The sequence below is a fragment of the Xiphophorus maculatus genome, chromosome 23 (assembly GCF_002775205.1).
Source record: "Xiphophorus maculatus strain JP 163 A chromosome 23, X_maculatus-5.0-male, whole genome shotgun sequence".
NCBI lineage: Eukaryota > Metazoa > Chordata > Actinopteri > Cyprinodontiformes > Poeciliidae > Xiphophorus > Xiphophorus maculatus.
In genome coordinates, this window is record NC_036465.1 from 1,430,711 (window position 1) to 1,454,800 (window position 24,090).

At 41.2% G+C, this 24,090-nt stretch overlaps 1 protein-coding gene across 5 annotated transcripts in view; it reads right to left on the reverse strand.

Annotated features, from left to right (window-relative positions):
* Nucleotides 1–2,674: 2,674 nt before the first annotated feature.
* LOC102217803 (leucine-rich repeat and immunoglobulin-like domain-containing nogo receptor-interacting protein 2) overlaps nt 2,675–24,090 on the reverse strand; it is a 191,926-nt gene continuing 170,510 nt past the window's right edge. For all 5 annotated transcript variants that reach the window (XM_023328109.1, XM_023328108.1, XM_023328111.1 and 2 more), the window contains one exon: nt 2,675–5,546. In XM_023328109.1, coding sequence (XP_023183877.1) covers nt 3,693–5,510 — 1,818 coding nt within the window. In that variant the 5' untranslated portion in view covers nt 5,511–5,546 and the 3' untranslated portion in view covers nt 2,675–3,692. The remainder of the gene's footprint in view (nt 5,547–24,090) is intronic.

The following is a 24,090-nucleotide window of genomic DNA, read 5'->3' on the forward strand; positions in this document are numbered from 1 at the left end:
TCTTCATCGTTCTCTTAATGCTGAAGTTCTGAACATGCAACACCACCGGTGAAAACGATGATAAAACATAGAATCATAAACTAACTTTAAATTGAGGATGAAATGATTTCAGTGTTGGTGGTTTAAAAGTGTGGAGGAGGCGGAGGAAAATGCAGATGCAGCAGTTCAGTTATTTCCTCTGAGGCCAAACAAAAATATGTTTACTTTCATTATGGATTTTTATTTTATGTTACCTTTTTAAATAGTTATTTTGTTGGTTTTCTGTGATGTTTCTGTCTGTGAAAAAGGTCCAGATCAGTGAATATGTTTAAAGGCCCAGTAGATTCACCATCACCGCTGAGTTCAGGTTTTTTCTTTAGTATTTGTGTCGACTCAGTGATGCTGCTGCATATTTTTGCGTCTGTACATTGTTTGGATTTATAGAATAATATGCCGTCTCAATTTGATCAAACTCTCCATTCAACCTTCATTTAATGCGCAGCCTGCTGCGGGTGATATTACACATACAGGAACTTATTATTTCTTATTGATGCTTTTTTTCTTTCTCAGTTAGGAACTCAGCAGCAGTCCGCCGGATTAAACTGCAGATGTGACACAGCTTCATACTTTACGATGTTTACTCACTGATGGTTTCCATTGGTGATAACTGCAAAGGAGAAAAACAAGTGCAGATTTCCAGTTTCCCAGCTCTATGCTTGATTATTCATGTGATTAAAAGTTCTGAAGGGTGTCTGACCTTTCAGAAACGGCATAATTTCCATCTTGATGACTGAAGTAAATGACCCCTTTGATTGGTTGTGAATAATTACAGTGATAAGTCTGTTGGTGAGGTTTTTCCTGTGCAGCTTGTGCCAACGACTGTCCAGTCTGAACAGGAACTGCATTAGTCGCTTTAGGCTGAGACGCCCATCTGCTTTGGAAAATCGTCTCCCTAATTAGAAGAACAGAGATGGTCAAACGAGTCAATAGGTGATGAGAGGAGCAGCAGCTTCACTGTGGTCACACCTTTAAACATGCAACAGAAACACACAGATCTGATCAAAACACAATTAGCACAAAGAGATCTGCATAAAACCAATATCTCCATGGAAATGTAATTCACATTTAACCCTCTGAAATGTATCCAGGCTACACATACCGACCTCTCATCCAGTGATGTGAATCACTTAATATTTGGAGGAAATGAAAACAATTAAATTTAATAATAATAGGTGGAAGTCAGTATTTTTGTTTACATTTAATAAAAATATATCTTTAGAATATGCAGTTCTGGTAAGATGTTTACACCTGAATGTCAGAATTAATTATTTTGAAGTGTTTAATGAAGCATTTAAATTGTTCATTTTCCTGAGTGGGATGGTTATGTGACATAATTTCAGAGATTTTTTTGTCCTCATCAACATTCTTTGTGCTTAATGTCAAGAGTTGCGGTGCAGATGGTGAGGCAGAACGCTTGGAGAGCCAGGTAGAGGTGAATAATGATGATTTAATGTAAATAATCCAGAATTGCACAGTCCAAATCTCTAGCAGCACTGCTGAGCGGAAGCTGAGGCTCAATACAGGTAGCAATGGAGAACACGAATGGACAAACCTGACACACGGCAGAACAGACGCCAAATGAGACGAGGACCCGACAAAGACACAGACACACAGGTGACACTAAATACACAGGAGGTGATCAGGGAATGAGACACACCTGGGAGTAATCAAGGGGAGACAGGACAACACGGCGACTCAGACACAGAGAACTCGAAATAAATACACAGAAAAACACAGGTCACGACACTTAATGCTGCAGACTGATCACTGGACTGTAATGTTTCTGTTAAAGAACAAAATTCTTGGTTCTGCAAACCGTTCAGGTCGTGCAGTTCCAGATCATCACACCGCCATGTTGGATTTTAAGAACGATGCTATTTTTATGCGACTACTCCTCTCATACTTGTAGTAGATTACAGTTTTAATGTGTTTATACATCTTATTCTGGTTAATTTAGGGCCTGATGCAGATCTCTGGTCTCTAAGGGTGAGTTCATACCAGCTCTCTTTATTCCGCTGTAATCAAACCGCAGTTCGTTTGGGGACGTGTGAACCAATCAAACTCTGGTCTGGGCTCAGTTCAAGTGAACCCTGATGCAACTCAAATGCATATGTGAACACCAAGTGGACTGGAGAACGCTCCAAAAGCAGGAAGTGGACTACAGCGCAGAGCATTCTGGGTAAATACAACCAAAACAAACGCGTGAGTCTAATGGGGAATTCAAGGTTTTTACCAAAGACTAAAGAGAAATCCTCCAACCTCTGTTTCCATTTGGTAAAGAAGGAAGTTGCGCTCTGTGTCTTCTTCAGAGATTTCCATGTGGTTTAATTTAGTGGTTGCTGGTGCAGCACCCCCACAGGTGAGGAGGGGAACAGGTTGCCCAATCAAACCGTCTCTGCTGGACTATCAGGTGGGAAAACAGCCAACAACCTTAAAGTCATTTTATAGTACTTTATACATTAACAGTATTATTATACATTAAACCTGCAAAGGAAAACAGAGAATCTGGGGCTGAAATCTGTGTAGAATTGCACACCCTGTATCTGATATCTATATGATGCAACGACAAACCGTAAACTGGAGGCAGCATAATGTTAGAAATATAACATTAGGAATAATTGGACACATAGGTACAAATACATATTCATTTATTTCACATACATTTTTTCAACTTTTACTTTTTGTAGTTTTTACAATCTATATGATTCAACAACAAAATGAAGAACTACCACAACAAAGTCCAAATTTTCTACAGGGGAAAATGATGCAGATGTCACTTTTGTAAAATTGACACATGTAGTTAGCCAACCAGCAAAGATACAGTTAAAGTAAAAAAAGACAAAAATAGGACAAAAAGGTGGTTTGTGACCTGGACTAGGCCGTTTTCAGGATGATCAGAGGTTCGTGTTAGGTCCTGAACAGTGTTAGAGCGTTGGCTTTTGCAAAATTATCAACATTTTCCATAAATATTTATTATTAGTAAATTCTATATGTTTCATATTATCCAGGTGGCAATCGGGGGACAGGGACAGAAACTCAGCCATAGAGGAGAAGCCCTTCCTAAATCAATGGAAACTCGTTCTTGCAGAACATTGGGGTTACAGTTTTGGCTAATGTATCCCATGAATATTGCTATGAATAGTTCTGTTGAATGAATATCCACACAGGTACATAATGAAGCATTCAGTAAACATACTGAACAGAAGAACTCATGGTGTCTTTCATTGTTCAGTGAATAAGCATGGCGCAGGACTAAACAAAGTAGGTTAATAGCTTAGATACAAATTCATACTGTACATTGTGTAGACGAGTCTGTAGTCAACCCAAAACTAAGGGCTTCTTTTTGTACATACAAATTTCAAAAAGTTAATACATGACACCTTTTGCCTTTAGGTCCCCATGGCAACAACTGTTTCCATGCCTCTTCTGAGAAGTCGCCAGCTGGCAGTTATGTAAGACGTGTAATGTGCTTTTCGCTGCTGAATCTCGGCATCAATCCAGTGATTTACAGAATGTCCCTTTATGCTAGATAGTCTAAAAAGTTTCACAACCACTTTCATTCTGTCATTCTATTTTCAAAAAAATACTTTATACTCCAGCTGTGTCCACAATCCCGTCCTCTTCCGTCTTGCTTCTATATATGTATTTATAACTTACATCATTTTCATGTTAAAACGCCGCGGACCAGCCTGTCCCTCTGCTGAATCGACATTAGTACCGTTGGACTTTGACCGAGGTACATATTCCACATCGATGTTGTTTTTATGTTTTCCTTTTCCTCTGCTCCACACGAAAAGGAGCAGGAAGCAAAACAAGACCACTCCCAGGAAGGTGAAGCAGCCCATAGCGGTGGACACTAAAATAGTCTTCAGGTCCAGACCAAGGGAAATGTTGGCCGTTTCGTTGGCAGTGCCGTTGTTAGGGTCTGTGTAATGCTGGGTCCTGTTGGCGTACAGCGACCCCAGACTTTTCACCGCTAATGAAGCCATCAGGGTGTCATTTCCAGCAGTGTTGGAGGCCAGGCAGAGGTACACGCCACTGTCTTGTATCTCTGCAGACTTGATCTCTAATGTGCCATTGTTGTGCACCGTCAGTCGTCCGTGGTTCCGACTCGTCAGTACTCGTCGACGTGGGGACAGCCACGACAGGCTCGGCCTCGGCGTCCCTTCGGCGCTGCAGCGCAGCATTGCCTGCTGGCCCTCGTCCACAGTAATTGTTTGGGTTTTATTCTCGCGGATTTTTGGCTTGGTGCACGTTACGTAGTAAGACAGGAGCGCCTCCTTGAACTCCTTGAAAGGCCGACCACGGATCCCCTCGGGTGTGCTGCATTCTGGCTGCGAGTCTCCAAACAAAATGGAGTGCTTTTTCTGCAGGATCCACATGAGACGACAGTCACACACCAAGGGGTTGTTGTTGATCAGAAGGACCTCCAGAGCCTCGGGGGACTGGAACACGCCCTTTTCCAGGGTGTCCAGGCGGTTGTGGGAGACGTTGAGCACCTTGAGACCCCGTAGGCCTTGAAAGGCGTACAGATCGATGGTGGTCAGCTGAGCTCCCACTAGATGCAACTCTCGCAACCGAACCAGCTCCATCAGCATCCCTCCTTCGATGTGGCGGATCCGGTTGAAGGACAGGTTGAGGTGGGTCAGGTAGGGCAGGTGCTTCAGGGCTTGGTAAGGGAAGGAGGATAAGTTGGTGTTGGTTATGAACAATGTGGTCAGGTTCAGGCCATGCAGGGTATTCACTGGCACGTGGTCCAGTGAAGGCCAGTTATCGATTTCTAAATGCCGCAACCGGAACAGCTTTTTGAAGGAGTACGGATGCAAAGTGCTAATGCTGAGGTAACGGAGATGAAGGCTGACCAGGTTGTGCAGGTGAGAGAGCGCCTCGGTGGGTACAACTGTAAGGTTGCATCGTTCTAAAGTTAATTCCTCCAGGCTCAGGAGTCCACTGAACGCACGGTGAGAAATATAAACCAGGTCATTGTCTCCCACTTCCAAAGACCTCAGATTATGTAAATCCTGGAACATATAATCCAAAAGAATGACGATCTTGTTGTCACTGATATCCAGTTGGGTTAGATTTGTCAGGGCTGTGAAAACCCCCAGAGGGATGAGCTTGATGCGGTTGCTCTTTAGGCTGAGTGAGTGCATGTTAAACAAGGCGTTAAAAGCTCCAGGCTCGACGTAGCTGATCAGATTCCCACTGAGGTCCAGTTCCTCCAGACCAGGGAAGTTAATAAAGTCATCAGGGTTGATCATTGTCAGCTTGTTTTTACTCAGGTCCAGGATCCTGGTCTCGGTCGGGATGCCGTCTGGGATGGTGGGCATTCGCTTGCGGTGACAGACGACGGCCTTGGTCTGGGCCGAGCACTCGCAGCGTGAGGGACATCCTAAAGAAGAGCCCACAAAGGCAGCCACTAGTACCAGTCCAAGGAATGGCTGCCAGCAGGAGACGACCGCGTGCAGCATGACTTTGTTCAGACAGTCCACCGTTCTGTCACGGTTCTGCAAAAAACACAAAGACCAGAAAAAGGTTCTTAAATACCAAATCAAGTTGGAACTTCCTGCAAAAACAACGTAAATGACACAGAATAAGACTCAGTCTGATTCTCTAGACTCATTTCTAACTTCTGGCTTTTGGTTTTGAGCTGCTAAATAATTCAAACTAAACTAAACTACTGGAACTTTTTCCCAAAGCTTTTCCAACTCGATTAGACCTCCAACATGACGAGGTTCTTCCTGCGTAAATTCAGGAGCTTTTCAAGGTATGAGAAATGTAAAAAGCTTTGATTCAGACCACAATACAAATTCCTCAAACATTCATGGTTTAATAAAAAGAGGCAGATATGAGGCGCAGTGAGAAAAGGCTGCAGAGTCACATCTGGGTTTCTGTCGTCCTTCATGTCCAGTTCAGCAGAACCAGAAACAGCGACTGAGGTCATCGGTGCAACGCCGTCATCCTGCTAACGCAGTCAGTCAGCTGACTGCGTTAGCACAGCCAGCTGCACTGGAAACGTCTCAGTCACAACATCTTTGCACATCCTCAGTTTATAAACACTCATTTTTTTATTTTCACATTACAAATATTTTTGTATAAATCATTAACGGCCGTTTTACATTTATTGCTGTTTTCCAGATTCTAAACAGCTGATATGTTTTTATTGGTCAGCTAAAGGATCATTGAGTTTGAAAAGTTTGTTTCCGACGTTTGTAGTCAGACGAATCCAGCAGAGCGAAGCTCTGACCTGTTGACTCCGTTAGTGAAAGTTATGAAGAAATCTCCAACTGTTTGTTCTTTTCCTTAAATACTTTGACCTGGAGAGAAACTCCTCAGGTGGGCGATCAGAAATAGTTAGATCTAAATATTTTTTCATGTTTGGGTCTCAGGCTGGAAATGATCTCGGTTATTTTAAAATAAAAAACTCCCATCATGCAACAGTCACTTCAGAACAGAAAGAAGTTCTGCAGCGTTTCAAACATTTCATCAGGAAGTAGTGAGCAACTGTGAAGATGAAAGACAATGATTCATGGATGTTACATGATTACAAATACAAATCTGAAAAGTGTGGTGTGCAGTTCTAGTCAGCAAAACGCTACAAATTCACCAGCTGGTTTTTTGGAGTCGTTCTTTTTTTCCTGAACTTTCTTTTTCAATTCTGCCCCAAAATCAAACAACCACAACTAAATTCAGATTACATGAGGAGCTTCTGGAAACATACATTTTCTAGTTCTCCCATAGACTCTCAGTTAGTTTTAACTCTACTTTGACTAGGCCATTCTAACCCATGCCTCTGATCTTTGGCTGCATGTTGAGGATAATCGTCCTGCCTCAGCCTCAGGTCTTCACCTGAAACATTTGGTAAATATTCTCTACTTTGGTTTGTCTTTCACATAAAGTCTCCAGATCATACGCTGAAGTTTTTGTTTTTATTTTAATGTGACAAAAGATTTTTACAGCGTCCTCACATGAGCTAGAACAGGATCTAGAAATATTCCTCTTGTCTCGTTTTGCTTCATTTGGAGCTACTTTAGTTTTTTCTTGTGGTATTTTTGGTTCAGCCTCCAAACAAAAGAAAACTTCTGGATGTTTCTGAATTCCCTGCCTTGGATATTCTGGGTTGTACAAATGAAAATATGTGACGAAGATAATTAAAGATAGATGTCTAAGAAAACTTTAACAGTGCCATCATGATGAATATGCATGCTAATTGAATAGTCTTCAGATTTATTTCATGGTTTATGATTTCTGCAAAAAAAATGCCTCATTTTAGTTATAATATTGATGTAAACACCATTTATTTAAAATATGCATCTCTTCTTTCTTTTTAAAGGTCTGCTGATAATAACTACAAACAGATCAAATTATGTTGTGAGTTCAAAACATGGAAAACAATTATTATTTCACAGTGAAAGTTCAGGGGTTCATTAGTTAAATTACTGTGAGAATGAAGCTGTTCCAGAAGGAATGTCTGACATTTATCTCCATTAATTTGTTGTTTTACTTCCTGGTAGGACCAGAAATAAGGATCTCTGGTTCTGCTGTGAATTCCTCCCTCCGAGTCCAGACAGGATCAAGGAGCGTTTTCTGGAGCAGGTAGAGATCCTGAGCAGAACCTCTCTGGTCCACGAAGCAGAACTTCTGCAGAACCCAGAAATGATTCGGTTTTAATTAGAGCCGAGCAATCAGGGCTCCGATTATCCATCAGCGTCTGTCTGCCCGCCATGCAGAGTGGTCACCCGCAGACCTCAAATTATTCACCAACTAATTATCCCCACAGCTCAAAAATGGAGTAAATATTGTTATGCAATTAAAGTATATCTATATAATATCTGACTAAATCGTGGGCATTGCTCTGGTGGAGGTCAGCTTGTTTCACTTCATCTTGGCAATGCTGCTGTATTTAAAATGATAATATTTACTAAACCTACATGATTAGGAATAATCTAAGAATATTTGTATATTTCTGAATATGTGCTGTGGAAACTTACAGCATGTTAACTGGTCAAGCTGATAAAAGTGCAACAGAAAATGAGTAACAACCTAAAATAACTTGGAAACAAAAGCATTTCATTTCTACGGGTGACTTTGTAAGTTCTGCAGTTTGTTCACCTTTAGTGTGTAAAATAAATGGTCACTAAGTGTAAACATTTCACAAAGGCGTTGATCTGAGGTTGAACACCCTGGATTCTCATTTCTACGTGTTGATGAGGATGCAGATAAAAAGCTGGTCTTTGTGCAATCAGCCAATAAAAAGCCTCTGAAAACGTCCGACTTCGTTCATCTGGAAGGTTTTCACACCGTTTGATGGCCTCCGGTTCTGATCGCTGCACAGAACCCAGTTCCTCCTCCTCGCTCTGCTCATCATGCTTTCTTTACCAGCCAATCAGCAGCAACCTTTAGGAAAGTAATTAGTGGCAAATTTAGGTGTTTTTACTTGGATAATGGATGCATAAAATGGGAAATGAGGGAAAACCATAAGCAGGAAAATAATAAACGCATCGTTATGAGTATTGATTCAGGGTGTGAATTTTCTGCATGCTTGGTTCGGCGTCTGTTCCAACTTTAGAGAGTCAATTTCTTTACAGCTGAACTTGCAGTAATAAATATTAACTCAGGAGATAGCAGAGAATATTGAAAGAAGGTAACTAAAAAAAATCAGTTCCAGAAAGTGAAAACGTTCAATTTAAAAGTTATTTACCCCAAAGGGGAATTGAATGTTGTAACTCATAACATACAAGTTTCTTCACAGTCGTGGATGTTGATGCTTTGAGTTAAAAGATTCATCTTTACTGTCCAGTTCGCTCAGCTGCTTTTTAATTGATGATCGAAAATAGAAAAATTTAAAAACGACTTTTGTCATTATTCATTTTCACATGAGATTAAAAAAATACATCAATGTTTTATTTGTATTTTTGACTTCATCCTCACATGAAAAACATTTATGATTTGATTTGGATGTTTATTTGGTGACATGGTGTCTGAAGTGAAGATTTGTTCCCCTGCAGCAGAACAAAGATTCACTCACAGGCATAAAAACACAAACACAAGATTGTTTTCAGATTTTTAACAGTAATAATCTTTAAAAATCATATTTTATTCCCTCTCCACTTCACAACCACGAAGACTTCAGTTTGTGGTTGTAATGTAACAAAAGTTTAAGAGGTTTAAACATTTTTGCAGCCAAGATTATTCGTACTTTCTGTGACCATGAAGGAGACACGGATCTACAGACGTTCATCTGACTGCTTAGATTAGAGGCAACAGCAACAAAATCATTTATCATCTCAACAGGTCAACAATGAATTTCAAAAACAAAACAAGGCAATAAAACGTTCAGATTGGTCTATTTAACAGTTAAACCTTATATGGGTTATTAAAACAGTAAAATGATAAATAATGAATATGTTTATTTGTGCAACTGCTGCTCTAAAAGAAAAACATTAACATGCATGTTAGCTCAGGATGTGAGAGTGCAATTAGCCCACCTTTTGAAAACAGCATCAGTGAGTAATCAGGTGGGTCCTAATGAGAGGGACGAGGCGGCGCTGCTGTTATGGAGACGTTCAGCACATGTGAAACAACATGGACGCCTTTAATAAACCCATCCAGTGTCAGGCAACACAATGTGACCCGGATACGAGTCAAAACAATAAGCAGCCGAACGCATCAGGATTCAAACTAAAACAGCCAGAGCTTCACAGTTACTGCAGATGAAAAGAACGCTCGTCATAAACTGAGCTTCAGCAGGCAAACTCCATAATTCATTAACACAACCACATGAAAAAATCAACACCATCATAGTGGCATGATTTAGGGTTTTGGAACCCTGAGCCCTTAAAAGAGAAGAGCAACAGCCTCAGGGTAATAATGGCCTTCCATGCACAAATGATCCTTCTGCTTGGCTTGCAGAGCGAAGTTAAAGCTCAGTTAATCCGTGTTAATTAGAGATAAACTTGGTAGATTGAGTCTGTTTCTCCTTTTCAGCCTGATAACGCTTGGTTTGGGAATGAGTCAAAGTGCGGCATCAGACAAAACGATCTGAATTCATCCCAGAGGGAAAGCTGTTCGGCTGAGAGCTAATCCTGCGTTTAGTGGCTACAGAAATACAACATTTCTGGAGATAAGCTAACGCTAAGAGGTTGCAAAAGTTAACAGCTACATGTAAAAAACAAAAGCAACATGGCAACACGGAGGACAGCTGACCTATTAGATCATAAATGAGGGAAAAACATCTATTGTCATTTATTACACAGCAGTATGTGCAACAGATGTGGTAAATATGCATATAATATGAACACTGTTGCACTAGAATATTGATACTGAAGAATAGATGCCATATTCCTTTATTAGTATTTATAGCAGACATACTCACATATACAAAGAAAATCAATACATCAGTAAATTCAGATATGTGGATTAAAGCGAAGCGACACGAAGAATAATTATTTCAAACCAGCAGAAAGAAAAAAACATCTGAAATGTGTCAGTTTGTTTAGTCCAGGTTTGTCATGATCAGAGCTAAAAGCTTTTTGGTCACAGATGTATTCCTAAAGCTCTGGATGCTCTAGCTCTATGCTGGATGTTCTAGCTCTATGCTGGATGTTCTAGCTCTATGCTGGATGTTCTAGCTCTATGCTGGATGTTCTAGCTCTATGCTGGATGTTCTAGCTCTATGCTGGATGTTCTAGCTCTATGTGGCTTCAATCATCATCACAAACAGGATTCAGCGTAAATCAGATGTGACCCGGTGCTGCTCGTTTCTAACAGGAGTTAAAGGAATTACCAGGAAAGTCAAAGAGTTCTCAGCTAGAGCTTCACAGCTGGTCCCGACCTCACTGCAGCGCCGCAACGACCCAAAACCCAAAACCATTCAATGATGGTCCCGACCTCACTGCAGCGCCGCAACGACCCAAAACCCAAAACCATTCAACAAGGTTTCACATTTAATCCTTAAAAAACAAGAATCTGCCTCAACGTTTGAGAGACATGTGGATACCAGCCATTGCTGTTAACACACAAGATACTGAAAAGGATCCAGAACCTCCAGAACCTCCAGAACTTAAAGTCAGTTTGCGGGAGGAACTGGTGAAAGCCCAACAGGAGTCTGGTTTCTCCAGACGTCCTGAAGCTTCTCCACTGAACACATTTCACTCAGCAAGTTAATAAAACTTTCTGGTATCGTTTAACTTTATTTCACTAATTTATGGACTAATTGGTTTGGATTTCTCTGAGGCTTGTTGCTCATATTTGATGTGAATTTTATGCCTTCAGCCTCATTAGAAACTCATGTACTGGGAAACATGAGTTTTCCTGCTGCAGCTATAATCAGCATTAATTCATTTATTTATATTGAATAAAATGTGGTGAGATGATTATGCAATGTGCAGCGAACAAACAATATTTTTTGTTTTACATTTTTATTTCCACGCTGACGGTAATCCTGCCGTCATAGATCACGGATGCCTAAAGGGATTTTCCCCCGTACAGAGATTAACCCACAGCGGCTGAGAGCTGCACCGCTTCCTGTCCAGAGGTGCAAACATCAGTGTGTCAACAAAAAGCCTGAAACCCGAGAGCTGCTGGGGACAAAGACCTACTCCACGAATCATGTCAGATTACCGCCAGCAGGCTGAGACAGACGGATAAACGGCAGGAACCAACAACAAAACGCCTTTTCTTCCATACATTCAGTAACAAACTGCAGCACCAGCTTCAACTCGCTGATTGTCTTGACCAGGTTGTTGTCTGTTTAAACCTTTTAAACATTTTTCAAAGGGTAACCCTCACTTCACGCTGAAAAGCCCGGTTAGGTAAATGGATGGCCTGATTACAATGCATATGGAGCCAGCATTAACAGTGTGTGGGCTCCTGAGAGCCCTTGGTCTCCTCTGCCCCCCTCCCTGTCTGGTCAGCCTGCATCAGCTCTGAGTCAGGGGGCGTTTCATCTGCGCTCTGACTAAACCACAGGGAGAGTTAAAAGTGATGGCAAACCCCTTTAAACCGCCACCCACACAGCTCTTCCAGGCCAATACTTCCATCTAAATGGTCTAATAAAAACTAAATATACCAAGCAGCCTGCACAACTTCAGACCAAAGGAAGGTCTGAGCCACATCAGAGAAACAATGCAGCAACATATCAGCTGTAATACGAGAAGACATGCATGACTCTCCACACGCCTGCAGCAAAAACTTACAAAACTGTACGAGTGAAGGAGAAAATCAGTTCCTGTTGCCAACGCAGTTTACAGTGAAGCAATCCAAGTTTATCTGTTTGCAGTGTGATGATGCAAAGATTTACAGAACGTTTAAAATGTTCTCTTATCTAAGCTGACATTTTCCGAGGACAAACAGAGATTAAATCTAAAACGATTTGCTAAAAAATGTAAAAATATTTACATTCATTGTTTAAAACTTCTTATATCCAAAAAAATAATACAGGACGGTCAAAGTCAGAGTTCAAGGTCGGTATCAATGCTGCTTCTTTAGCGTCTCTGCAGACAGACGAAGATTCAGTCAGGAAGATCAGAAAATAAGACAATCACACACAGAATCTGGAAAAGGACAAAATGTTTGGCTATTAATCCTCAGCAGCTGGAGGAGGAGAAGGCAGAACATTTCACAGGCTCATAAAAAGTTCTAATTTAAAAAATGTAGAGAAACTGTGAAGCTGGTCAGTTAGATGTAAATGTTTCGGTTCAGTAAATTCTAACATAAGGCGTCTTCAGGGCAGCTGCTGATTGATCAGTTGACCTCACATGACCTCTGTCTGATCAGCTGACCTCACATGACCTCTGTTTTATCAGCTGACCTCACATGACCTCTGTTTGATCAGCTGACCTCACATGACCTCTGTTTGATCAGCTGACCTCACATGACCTCTGTCTGATCAGCTGACCTCACATGACCTCTGTCTGATCAGCTGACCTCACATGACCTCTGTTTGATCAGCTGACCTCACATGACCTCTGTCTGATCAGCTGACCTCACATGACCTCTGTTTTATCAGCTGACCTCACATGACCTCTGATTGTGACTAAAAACAAACATCCAGCCTGAAAACATCAATTCTTCTCAGGAAATGTTTCTGTGTCCTTTGGTGTTTTTTCTGATGTACTTTAACGTAAACTCTGCTCTGGCAGCTAGTGGAGCTGTTATCAGTCAGTTACCACGGCAACCGGAGTGCGTGTGGTGCGAAAGCCAACAGAAAGCGAGAAAGCAGAAAAATAATGTTCATTTGTTCCTAAACATGCAGCCACTGAAATTTCTGAAAGTTCAACAGACGATAAAAACTGGACTAATTCCACATCACAATAATTATAAGTAATTAAATAAAATAAAATATTTCACAAAGTATTTATGAATCCTACAACAGCACTTATGGGAGGTCTGGACTGCAGTAAAGACATTATTAAAGTACTAAATAATTTTTGCATCATTTAAATTCACTCCAGAATTATAAACACCATTTAGAAAAATCACAATCTGCCGTGACCTTTGAACTCAGTGAGAGAAAAGGTCAATAAACTAACAGAGTGCGAATCAAGGAGCCGTTTAGGTGATTCAACCGATTTATAGCTAGCTGTTAGCGTCTATCCGCTGCGGTGCATATGAGCATCACAAAGCCTTATTGGTTATTGATCAGGTTCCGTTTCAGCCCCGTAAAACAAAAGGAAAAAACGAAGGAAGGAGGAGAAACTGCAGGTTATTCCACCATGATGGTGGTTCTGATTCTGACTGGAATGTTTCAGTCGATAAAACGTTTTATGGCTCATCCTGCGGATCTTTTTCCAGAGGAAAGTCTCACAGTTTTCATCATGGTTAGAATATTCTCCATCTTCCTTAAGAGCAGCAGAAATTCCCTTCAGCCTCTAATGGAAACAAAACCTGAACCTCAATATTACAAACATTTATTTGATTGGAGTAATTATTGTCTTCTTTTTATTACATAGACTATAAAAGTCTTAAATGACAAGAAGGTCATTCTTCCACTAGTATTGCAACCAGAACTTTACGCTATATTATCTTAAAGAATGCAAAAGAAATTTAATTTACATCTGAAAGCAGATACTGATACTTTTCATAAATCTGCTATTTTTTAATATTTGGTTCATTTTGATGTTTGTAAAAAACTGCTGACTCGGCTTCGGTCTAAAAACTAGAGCTGATATGAAAAAATAAACCTGTCTAGATGAACCAGCTGAGTTTAAAGCATCAGTATAAAATCCAGCGTCAGGTCGGTGTGTTCTCACACAAGAAGAATATAATTCCTCATCTATGTTTAGTATATGATTAATTATCCCACCATTAAACTTTCCCATCTACGCTGAATAACTCATGAGGAAGTCCCAGGTGGTCTCACTGCTGGATCCACAAACTTTTTACTTGGAATAATGCTGGGAAGGGAAGCAGTGGGAGTGAAATGAAAAGAGGAAAAACAACAGATCATTAAATTTGAATCCGGATCTGTCGGGCGGCTTGTCAACGGCAACAGCCACAGGCTGCACTCAGTCAAACGAGTGTGAGTAGGTTTGTGTTTGCATTGCCACTGGCTGCTCCAGGTAATGTCACAGCATAAACACTGTTGACTTGTGAAACACTGCAAAACAATGCAGCGAGTTTAATTACACTTTCTTCGCCTCAAGTACAAACACAGAAGTGAGATAAGCAGACACTTGGAGCAACTTTACAACCATTCAACTTTGGTAAAGTGACGTATCGTAAAGAAAATGCTTTCATAATCAAACCATCTGCTGTTTGTGCCAAAGGTTCCCATCAGATTTCAGTTTGATGAAATGAAACATGTCCCACTTTTCAAGCCCCACATTGTGACGAAGGAGAAGGAAGGAGATTAACAGCATTTCTGCAAAATGGAGAAAGTTAAGTATTCAAACATTGTTTTATGATTTTACAAACAGAAAACTCAATAAATGAATGTTCTCTGCTTTTTTCAGTGCAAGTATATGAAAAGCACCAATTTTTTGTCATAATATAAAACAACATTCTCTATTGCTGCCTTTTATTTTCCTAACATTTAACTTTTTGAGTTGTGTTTATTAATTTCATTCATGTTTGACGTCTTTTTGCTCTATTTGCTTCCTTTGAAAAGTGACGGCATCTGGATTCACTGTGGCGCTTTAGGTAACGGAGCCCTGAGTGATCACTTCAAGCATCGGAGAAGAGTTTGTGTTTTAACTGTCAGTCTGTCAAGGCGATGTGTTCAGAGCAACGTTGAGCTTCTGAACTGGGTTTTTTGGACTTGTTTCTCAAAGCAAACAGGAAATTACAACTGGAACAACTGGATTCCTGTTTCACTGAAGGCTTCATAGAACAGACTGAGTTATTAAAATACATTTGAAACTTCTCACTTCACAATGATGCACTAGTCACATAAATCAGCATAAAATACACAGAAGTACACAGAATACATTGAAATGTATCAATATCTGAAAAATTTCAGGACATGCAAACCTTTGCAAGGCTCTGCATAAAACTATAGCAATAATCTAGTTTTATTTCTGCAAAGATGAAAAATCTAAAGTGTGTTTTCTGTGAAGCTGTTCAGTTGAAACAAATAAGACCAGCAGTGATCATCCTATGTAACATCTACCTGACAATGAGCAGCTGATTCATTTTGGGTCTGAATTTGGTTTTGGAAGCAGAAAAAATGGGCAAGCGGAGGGATTTGAGGAACTTTGATTTTTGGCGGGTAGATGGCTGAGTCACGGCATCTTCTGGGATTTCTGCTTGGAATCAGAAGCCATCCAAAAGAGGAGAACTGATGAAGCTGTGACAGGGTCACGGACAGATTATTAAGGCCTGCTGGGAGAGAAGTTGGCTGGAGTCGTCTGATGGAGAGGAGAAGTCACGTCTGAGTGCACAGAAAGGTCACATCAACAGGAAGTGGCAGAACACGCAGCAGGAAGTTCATGATGGGTTGATTTCTGACAAAAATCATGCATCTGAACGCAGTTTCTGAACAAACACACTCCTTCAAGGAAGACCGACTTTCCTGATAGTGGTGACCAAACAGTGAAAAACTTTTCTAACCCGGATGTTCAGGCTGGTTGTCCTGCTGGAAGCTGAACTTTGACCCCAGGCTCAGGTCTTCTGACGCCTCCAACAGCTTTTTCTCCAGGATTAAGCTGTTGGCTTTTCCTGACGTTTCTCTGCAGTTATGCTGCTGGAAGACAAACTGACCACTTTTCCTCACTTTCTTCTTCCTCTGTTCTCCAACCTGCATTATTTGCTGTTATTCTACCTGTTCATGTTTGTTCCTCCCTAGACGCTCCGCCTGGTTCTGATTGGCTGCGGTTCCTTCCTGATGGGAGCCGTCGGCTCAGAAACTCGTTCTCTCTCTCCTCATATCAACTTTTTACTACTGGATCAGTGATTCTGTTTCTGTTCTGTCTTCTCAAACCTCCAGTCGGTCGTAGCAGATGGTCGTTTGTCCAGAACCAGGTTCTGGTTCTGGTGGAGGTTTCTTCCTGTTAAAGAGGAGTTTTTTTCTCTCCACTGTCGCTACATGCATGCTCAGTATAAATAAGTCCAAATGAGATCCGATATCTGCCAAAACCTTTTCAACTTCCAGAGCCAATGAAAATGTTCTGATTGGCTCAAAGGTTTTAGCTCAGAGCAGCAGAGAGATATTTTACTATGTTAGTAGAATATGTGGCCACTGTGGCGTCTGACTGTAGATCTGTGTGTTCAGGTTTAAAGTGAGTCTGAAGCTGATCGTAATGAGTGAAGATCTGCAGCTGAAGCTGATTAAAAGTTACTGCATTATTATTTCATAACCAGAGATAATCTGTCAAAGCAGAGAAATGATTAATCTGGTCTGATGTAAAACCTTCCTGATCTGATCTCATCTGAGTCACAGTAACATTTTCACACATTTCTACAAAATAACTTTAAAAAAAAGTCAAATAAAACTGAGAACAAAGTCAAATCTCCTCTTTGTAATTTAGTCAGAGGTTGGAAATAAAACATTGAGCTGTTGGAAGATTTGTTTCGTTTGTTGTTTTGTAGAAATCAACAGCGACACATTAGCACAGTTAGCCAAATCAAGCTAACTAGCTGGCCATGTTTTCCATGATTAAATATATTTACAGTTGACACCAAATGACCCAATAAAAAGATTTTTTTTATCACTTCCTGATGTGAAATCAAAAGTGGAATCAGCTTCATTTGAAATTTCTCAAACATTATGAGGGAACCGTGTGACAACGAATCGGACCTGATAGGAAACAAACCGACGTTTCAAACCAACGCCAGCGAGGCAGAACGTGTTTTTATAATCGATCAGATGAAGACGGCGCCGGTCCAGCAGGTTCTGATCACTCAGTCAGGATTAAAGCCGACGTCGGGCCCAGCCTGCTGAGCAGCAAGCAGTCAGTTTGGCTCAGTTCTGTTCAGTTCTGTCGGCCTGCAGACATCTGGTGGATCTGAGGATGTTCAGATGATGAGACAGATTCAGGGACGGTCCTGATATCCCAGCAGCATCTATTCATGGGTTGAGTTTTGCTGATGCAGCGCTCCGTGTAATGACGCTCAGCAGATTGTTGAGGCTCCACCTCTGCTAACCTGTCAGTAGAAGTTTGTTGCCACCTGGAGCCTCTGGGCGGGTTTCATCACGGTTCTGTTAGCTGCAGATAAGCAGCAGCCAGCGCCGCTGCAGACAGACCCCTCTGCACAGAAATCATTAACTAGGCCATTTCTCATGGCTCTTCTCTGATTTTCTCCCATCATTTCCACGCTGACAGTGTCTGGTTACTTAGTGACTTTCTTGACTTTTCAGAAGTGAGGAAGTTCGAAGTGCAGCTTTAATCTTTGAAGGAAGCTGAAAGGTAATGCGGAGCTCCGGATGCTTTATTATAAAAACACATTTAAATAATCTTTGGATTTATCAGTTACTCCATGGACCTTCCTCCACATCACCGCAGTTTTAATAAAATGATTTTTTTCTTTCCCCAATGCACTGTTTATGTTTCATTCTCCACACAAAGTATACTGATTATTTCTGGTTTTTAATGCAGTGTAATCAGTGTTTGATTTCTCAGATGGGCTAAAAGCTAAAGGTTGCCATATTGGAGCTGAACTCCTGCAGTAGGACATGAATCCTCAGCTCTGAGCTTATCATCTGCAGCAGCCGTTTCATAAAGCAACTGCACCTTTCAGCCTGTTTCTGGCCAGCCTGACGCCATCAGAGTCCATCTGCCGCGGCGCCGCTAATCTGCCCACAGCTTCTGCTTTTAAAATACTTTTCACCTGTTTACACACCCAGAGATTTCAGCAACATACAAACAATCTCCTTCTACACCAATCTCTGGATCATAATTTGTCTGCATTTTGAAGAAATGACTCATCTGTTACTGTTTGAAAAGAAAATATCTGGAAGACGATGCAAAACATAAAGTCCAAAAAGTAAATAAAAAGGATTTTGTTGAGAAATGAATCTCAGTTTTTCTGTTAATGTCAACTTGAGTCACAACTTATGACTCTAAAGTCAGTCTGACTTTCTAAATTATTTACCCTTTAATACATATTTTAAGTCACATTAACAGTTTTAATAATAAGTATCATTTGAGCAATTTACTCGACACTCAAAGCCGTCAGTAAAGGATTGACCTTCATCTTCCCGTCTTGTTTGGACCCAACAGCTTCACTGTGACTTCAGTGGAAATGCTCAAGACAAATGTAACTTTTATAAATTTACAATTTTAGCTAGGGCCAAGGCTGTAGCGTGTTAATTTTAATATGTCAAAGATGTAAATGCAATTGATTAAATTTTTCTGAAACCTTATAACATCTGGAATCTTTGCTTTGGCTCGTTTCTGTAAATCTGACGCGGCGTCCGCCAGCAGCAGTGATGGACAAAGTCGCTTCTCTCGGTTAATTTCTGCTTCTAAACGATCTGATTGGACGCTGAGAAAGACTATTGTTGTGTTCAAGTTGTGCTAAAAGGAGTCAGTGAAGCTATTTAAGCCTAAAACAGCATCTCAGTGCTAAACATGTAGCTAATGCTAATGTCAACAACCACAGTCCACATTTCTAAAGAAGCTCCTGAAACTCTGGAGAGCTGAATTTACTCCAGTCTGATGGTTGAAGGTTAGAAACTGTAAATGTCATCATAATTTAGCAGTAAAAAGGCTTTGTGGCCATTTTCTGAATTGAAAATGTTACTTATTTTATTAATATATTGCTTTCAGTTAAAATGTGATCATTTACAGACCCTACCATTAACTCAAATAAAATCCCACCACTAGTTTCATCTAAACTTTAAACTTCATAACCATTTCATGCATCTCTCAGCCAGTTAACCATAAAATACCTTTAGGAGCAGATGAACCAAATTTACATCCATTATTGAACTATTTTCTGTGTTATCATGACTGCCACAAACATCTGTGTCTGTTTGAAAGGCTTTGGAGGATGCTGTGTTACTGTGACAGGAAATAATCAGCCACTGGTTCCAGTTTGTCTCACATGGAAGAGGAGGGAATAAACTGGAGGCTACTGCTGTGGCCTAATTCTTTGTCCAGATGGTCAGGGTAAGCAGGACTTCCAACAATTAATTACGGAGTGAGCCGAGCACGGTCAGCGTTCCTCAGGAAGTCTGAGCCAACAGCGCGCCTCTTACCTGAGCGCCTGCAACAGTCAGGAATCCAAACAGTCCTGCAGATATCTGGCTTTTGTCTGAAGAGCTCATCTTCTGTGGAGAAACGTTGACCTTTGTTCCTTTGTCACCATAACTTCAGTAAACCTTACTGGACTGTGATTTACAATAAATCAATGGTCCCAGGTTTCTACTAAGTTTGCTGTTTTCCCCCAACAGATTCTCAAAATCTCCAACAGACCTGAAAGCTTTGCTTCCTCTTAGCAGAGATGAACACATTTCTTTCCAAACAGCTAGAAAATGTTAGTTTTCTCTTGGCAAGTGGCATTTGTTTGTCTCTGTCCTGCAGTTATTTTGATTTACTGCATATCCTTCATCATAAAGCCCATGGGCTCCATTACAGAATCCAGGATACAGAACATTTAGTTCTGCTCCATTAATAGCAGAAAAAGTGAAATCTGTGTTTTCAAACAGCAGGCAGGATTCCTGAAGCTGCAGAAAGTGACTGGTCCTCTGGAAGGAGTTCAGTATCAGGGAAAATAGATGTTTTATTGACATCAGTTATAATCACAGAGGAATAAATAAATAAAATGCATCAGAATGCATACTCACACATGGTTCGATGTATTAGCCAGCGTCTGCTTTTATCCACTGATGGCTGCAGCCAACATTTAGCTGCACACAGATGAGCCTATTATATTTCCTCAATGGATCTGCTGTTAAGATGATGCGTTTAAGTGCCGTTCATCATTTCAATGTTGTGTTAGCTTAGAAATTCAATATCATTCCTGTATGAAGGAGCATTTAAACTGCCCACTACAATCAGCGCTGGACCAATAAACTCTGGGTTTCTACCAGCACATCCAGAAATCACAATGTAACAATAAAACACAACGTTAATATGATCCATTAACTCAGAAAGAGACAGAGAAAGAAACAATTATTTTCAAATGTTGCTTCATCTGTCCAATCCAGCTGTTTCAGACTGAGCTGGTTGCTTATTGCTTTTTAAAAATTCAAGCACCATAAATCATCTGCAGGCTGTGGCACTTTTTCTATCATTACTGCATATGAAAGCAATTATGGCAACTAAATTAAGGATTCCTGATGTCTAATGCATAAAAGCCGGTGCTCAGCCGTCGGCCTTCGTGTTTCTGCTTCCTCTGTGATGCTGTGATAATTCACTCCCTCTAACTGCTCACTTTTTGCTCCGTCAGTCAAACCAAAGCCTGAACTTGAGTCACAAAGTGCCACCAAAAGTGATTAAAGCGAGGAAGAGTCCTAAGCTGGGCCTTTTCTTCCTCTGTCCGTAATGAGGGCTTGCCTTGCAAACAGGATGAATTATGCTGCTGCTTTTCTTAAGCCTCAGCACTTCACTGAAACCTGAATGCTCATTACATCTCAGGACAAAACGGCTCACAGTTCCTCACCTTTTCACCACTAAGGAGATTAAAGCTCAGGCTGACGACACACAAAGGCCTTGATGCTCTAACTGCAAAACTATTCAAACCCTTCCAACTTTTCACATTTTGTTAAATTACAAACACACTTTAATTTATTTATTGAAATGGGACCAACTGAAAGCAAAGCATACATGATACTCTGACAGTCCTAAAGAAATCCAGTCAATCTCAAGATTTATAATATTTTTCTGTAATGGCTTCAGATGTTCATTAAAACCAAATACTGGCTCATTAAAGAGTGAATTCCTGATATTCATCTGCAACCAGCTGCAATCAGCAAATACTTGAACAGGCTTACTGTATATCTGACTACTTTAGTTTAAACACCAAAAATACATAAATATGCATTAATACGGCCGGTGGAAACGTCTTATCTCCACCACAGCAGCTGATTCCTACAGATTTCCTTATTTCTGCGCTTGGAGGTTCAGCCAATCAGCAGCAAGGATGGTAAACGCTGCCCCTGGATTGGCTGCTTCGCAAAAGTATTTCAGCATGTCCAGCTGCATTTTCGTTCAAATATTTCAGATATGCTGCATGAAAACAGCATATCTACAGTTTGACCCCATCCGCGGTCAAACGGTTTTTCACAGAACCTCAACACCGACTGGCAGTAATTTACACTCCCATGATGTTTAAAGCAACATTGTGTTCAGTCAGACAAGCTGAAGTGGTCCGTCAGCGCTGAGCTGTCCGCTGCAGCGTCCGTCACTCTGCGGCTCCACAGGAGCAGATGAGTTAACGGGCCGGGACACGCTGAGGTTCTGTTGCCGGGCGGATGCGGCTCGGTAAAGCAGCAGAGACATATGTGAGCCGTTGGCGGCCTCACAAGGGGCAGCTGGCGTGGGGATCAGTGTGGTTCTGGAGGACGTGGGGAGGATCCGACTGGGTCTGCTCCATCTGTGCAGCAGCAGGACGTCAGCAGACGATCCAGGAGCGGCTCACGCTAACCGAGCCGCTACGCAGCTCAGCTGCTACAGAGTTACCCCAAACACTTTCACTACACAAAGAAACATTAGCATCAACTTCCTGAGCAGAGATGGAGGCTCCAACAATTTTACAGAATATTAATTAGTGATTGAATGAACTCTTGTGAATGAAAGATTCTGCTGAATCAGGCGCTGGTGGGACTTTTTCCATTTAAAGCACTTTCCTTCATCACCAGTGAGAAATTCTTGCTGAATAAAAATACATTATTATAACCAAATTAACTTCCATGATTCTGCTGATTGATGGGAAATATTTACTGTGTAATAATTAATCCATTTTTAATCAGAAGTCTGAAATGAATACGTCTTACCAAACCCAACAGCCTTCTAACTCTGCAGTCCTGATTTCGTACCTCTGAGCCTCGCAGCGGCAGGAAGCCGCGGCATCGCTGACCGGCCGGAAAAACGAGCCGCGTTTGTCATTCAGATCCCCTCCAGGTCCAGGGAGCAAATCTGTTCAAGTTCACAAAGATCGCAGAACGCAGGAATACAGAGCAGCTCGGATGGTTTGGTCTGTTTGTCTGCTAATGCAATCAGAGGAGGCTAGCTAGTTACCTAGTCTGGTTAATTAACCCGCAGAGGTTTGGAGCGAGAGGAGGCTGTGATCTCAATAGGCCTACTGGGCTCAATCAAGGCCGCGAACTGAACACTGTATATGGCATAAAAGTGTTGTAGTAAACACATTCTCTTCCCTGTGGAAGCTCTGGGGAGCGACTAATCAAACCGCAGAGCCGCACACAACGGTACCCATCCACCAAATGAAGAGCAGGAAGGAGAGAAAAGATGAAACTCTGAACCGGGAGGCCCCTGGCCCTTTACTCCAAACCCCCGGGACTTTTCGGCTCCGCCGCTCCCTGTCCGGATTGTTTTCTCTCCAATGATGGGAAGAAATTGTGGTTTATTGCTGGAGTTCTGCTTTGTCTGTAATTACGTGCTTCACCTTGCGTGGTTTTGTTCACAAAGAGTTAGCATGGTGCAATTAGGGCAATTTCATTGATCTTTGTTTAATCATTCAGCACAGGCAGCGATCATTAGCAGGCTGTTGTTGATTAACTGAGCTCCTGTTTTTGTCTTTTGTTCCAAAAATGATAAGCCTAGTTTAACCCAGCGCCGGCGTCTCTCTGCTATTGTTGTGCCACTGAAATCTCTTTGTCTTATTAATTCTCAACCAAATGAACAAAAAGCTCATTCTGTTCAAACTCCACGTGCTTCATACCATCATCAGGCTGTTCTAATGGCTTCTGAGCCATCAATAAAGTGTCCTAAATATGAACAGAAAACGATACAACACTTTTATTTCTACTTATTAAGTAATGATGGATTTAACCTTTTCCAAACACATATAGTGTAAAGAAAAACAAAGTAAAACACCAGAGCGATTCGTTTCCTTATTAAACTCCACCTGGACTGAAACAGAGGAAAACAGCAAAGTTTCAAATGAAATCAGCGGGTCAGAACATTTATCATCCGTCCAGGTCTTCCTGTAAACGACGACAGGGTCTTGCCCCCAAATTTCCCAGAACACGGGCAGAAAATAAATAATTAAAAGCCAATTTTTTCCCCGCGAGTCGCCTGAATGATGAATGATGAGGCTCTGGCTGCAGGTTTGAGGAGCAGAGTTCAGGCGATGGAGGAACAGAGGGACGACGGGGCAGGAGTGATGTGTGATGCTGCGGGTCACCTGCTGACCTTTTATTCTCCTGCTGAAACTGGTGGACAACATCTGTGTAACGCTTTCTCAACAAGACGCAGAAATCTACTCAAACTTACTAACATATCAATCTATGAATGCAAATATAAAGAAAATGATGAAAACTATGTTTCAGGGCCAGAACTCTGAACGCTGCTGCTCTGGTTTCAGGCTCTTCAGTGATTTATTTAAACCCTTCTTTAATAATTACACGCGTCACATCTTTAATTATGTTTAATAATTATACGTCGGTGCACAAGTTTAAACTTATTGGGCCTTTTCTCTAATCTTCAC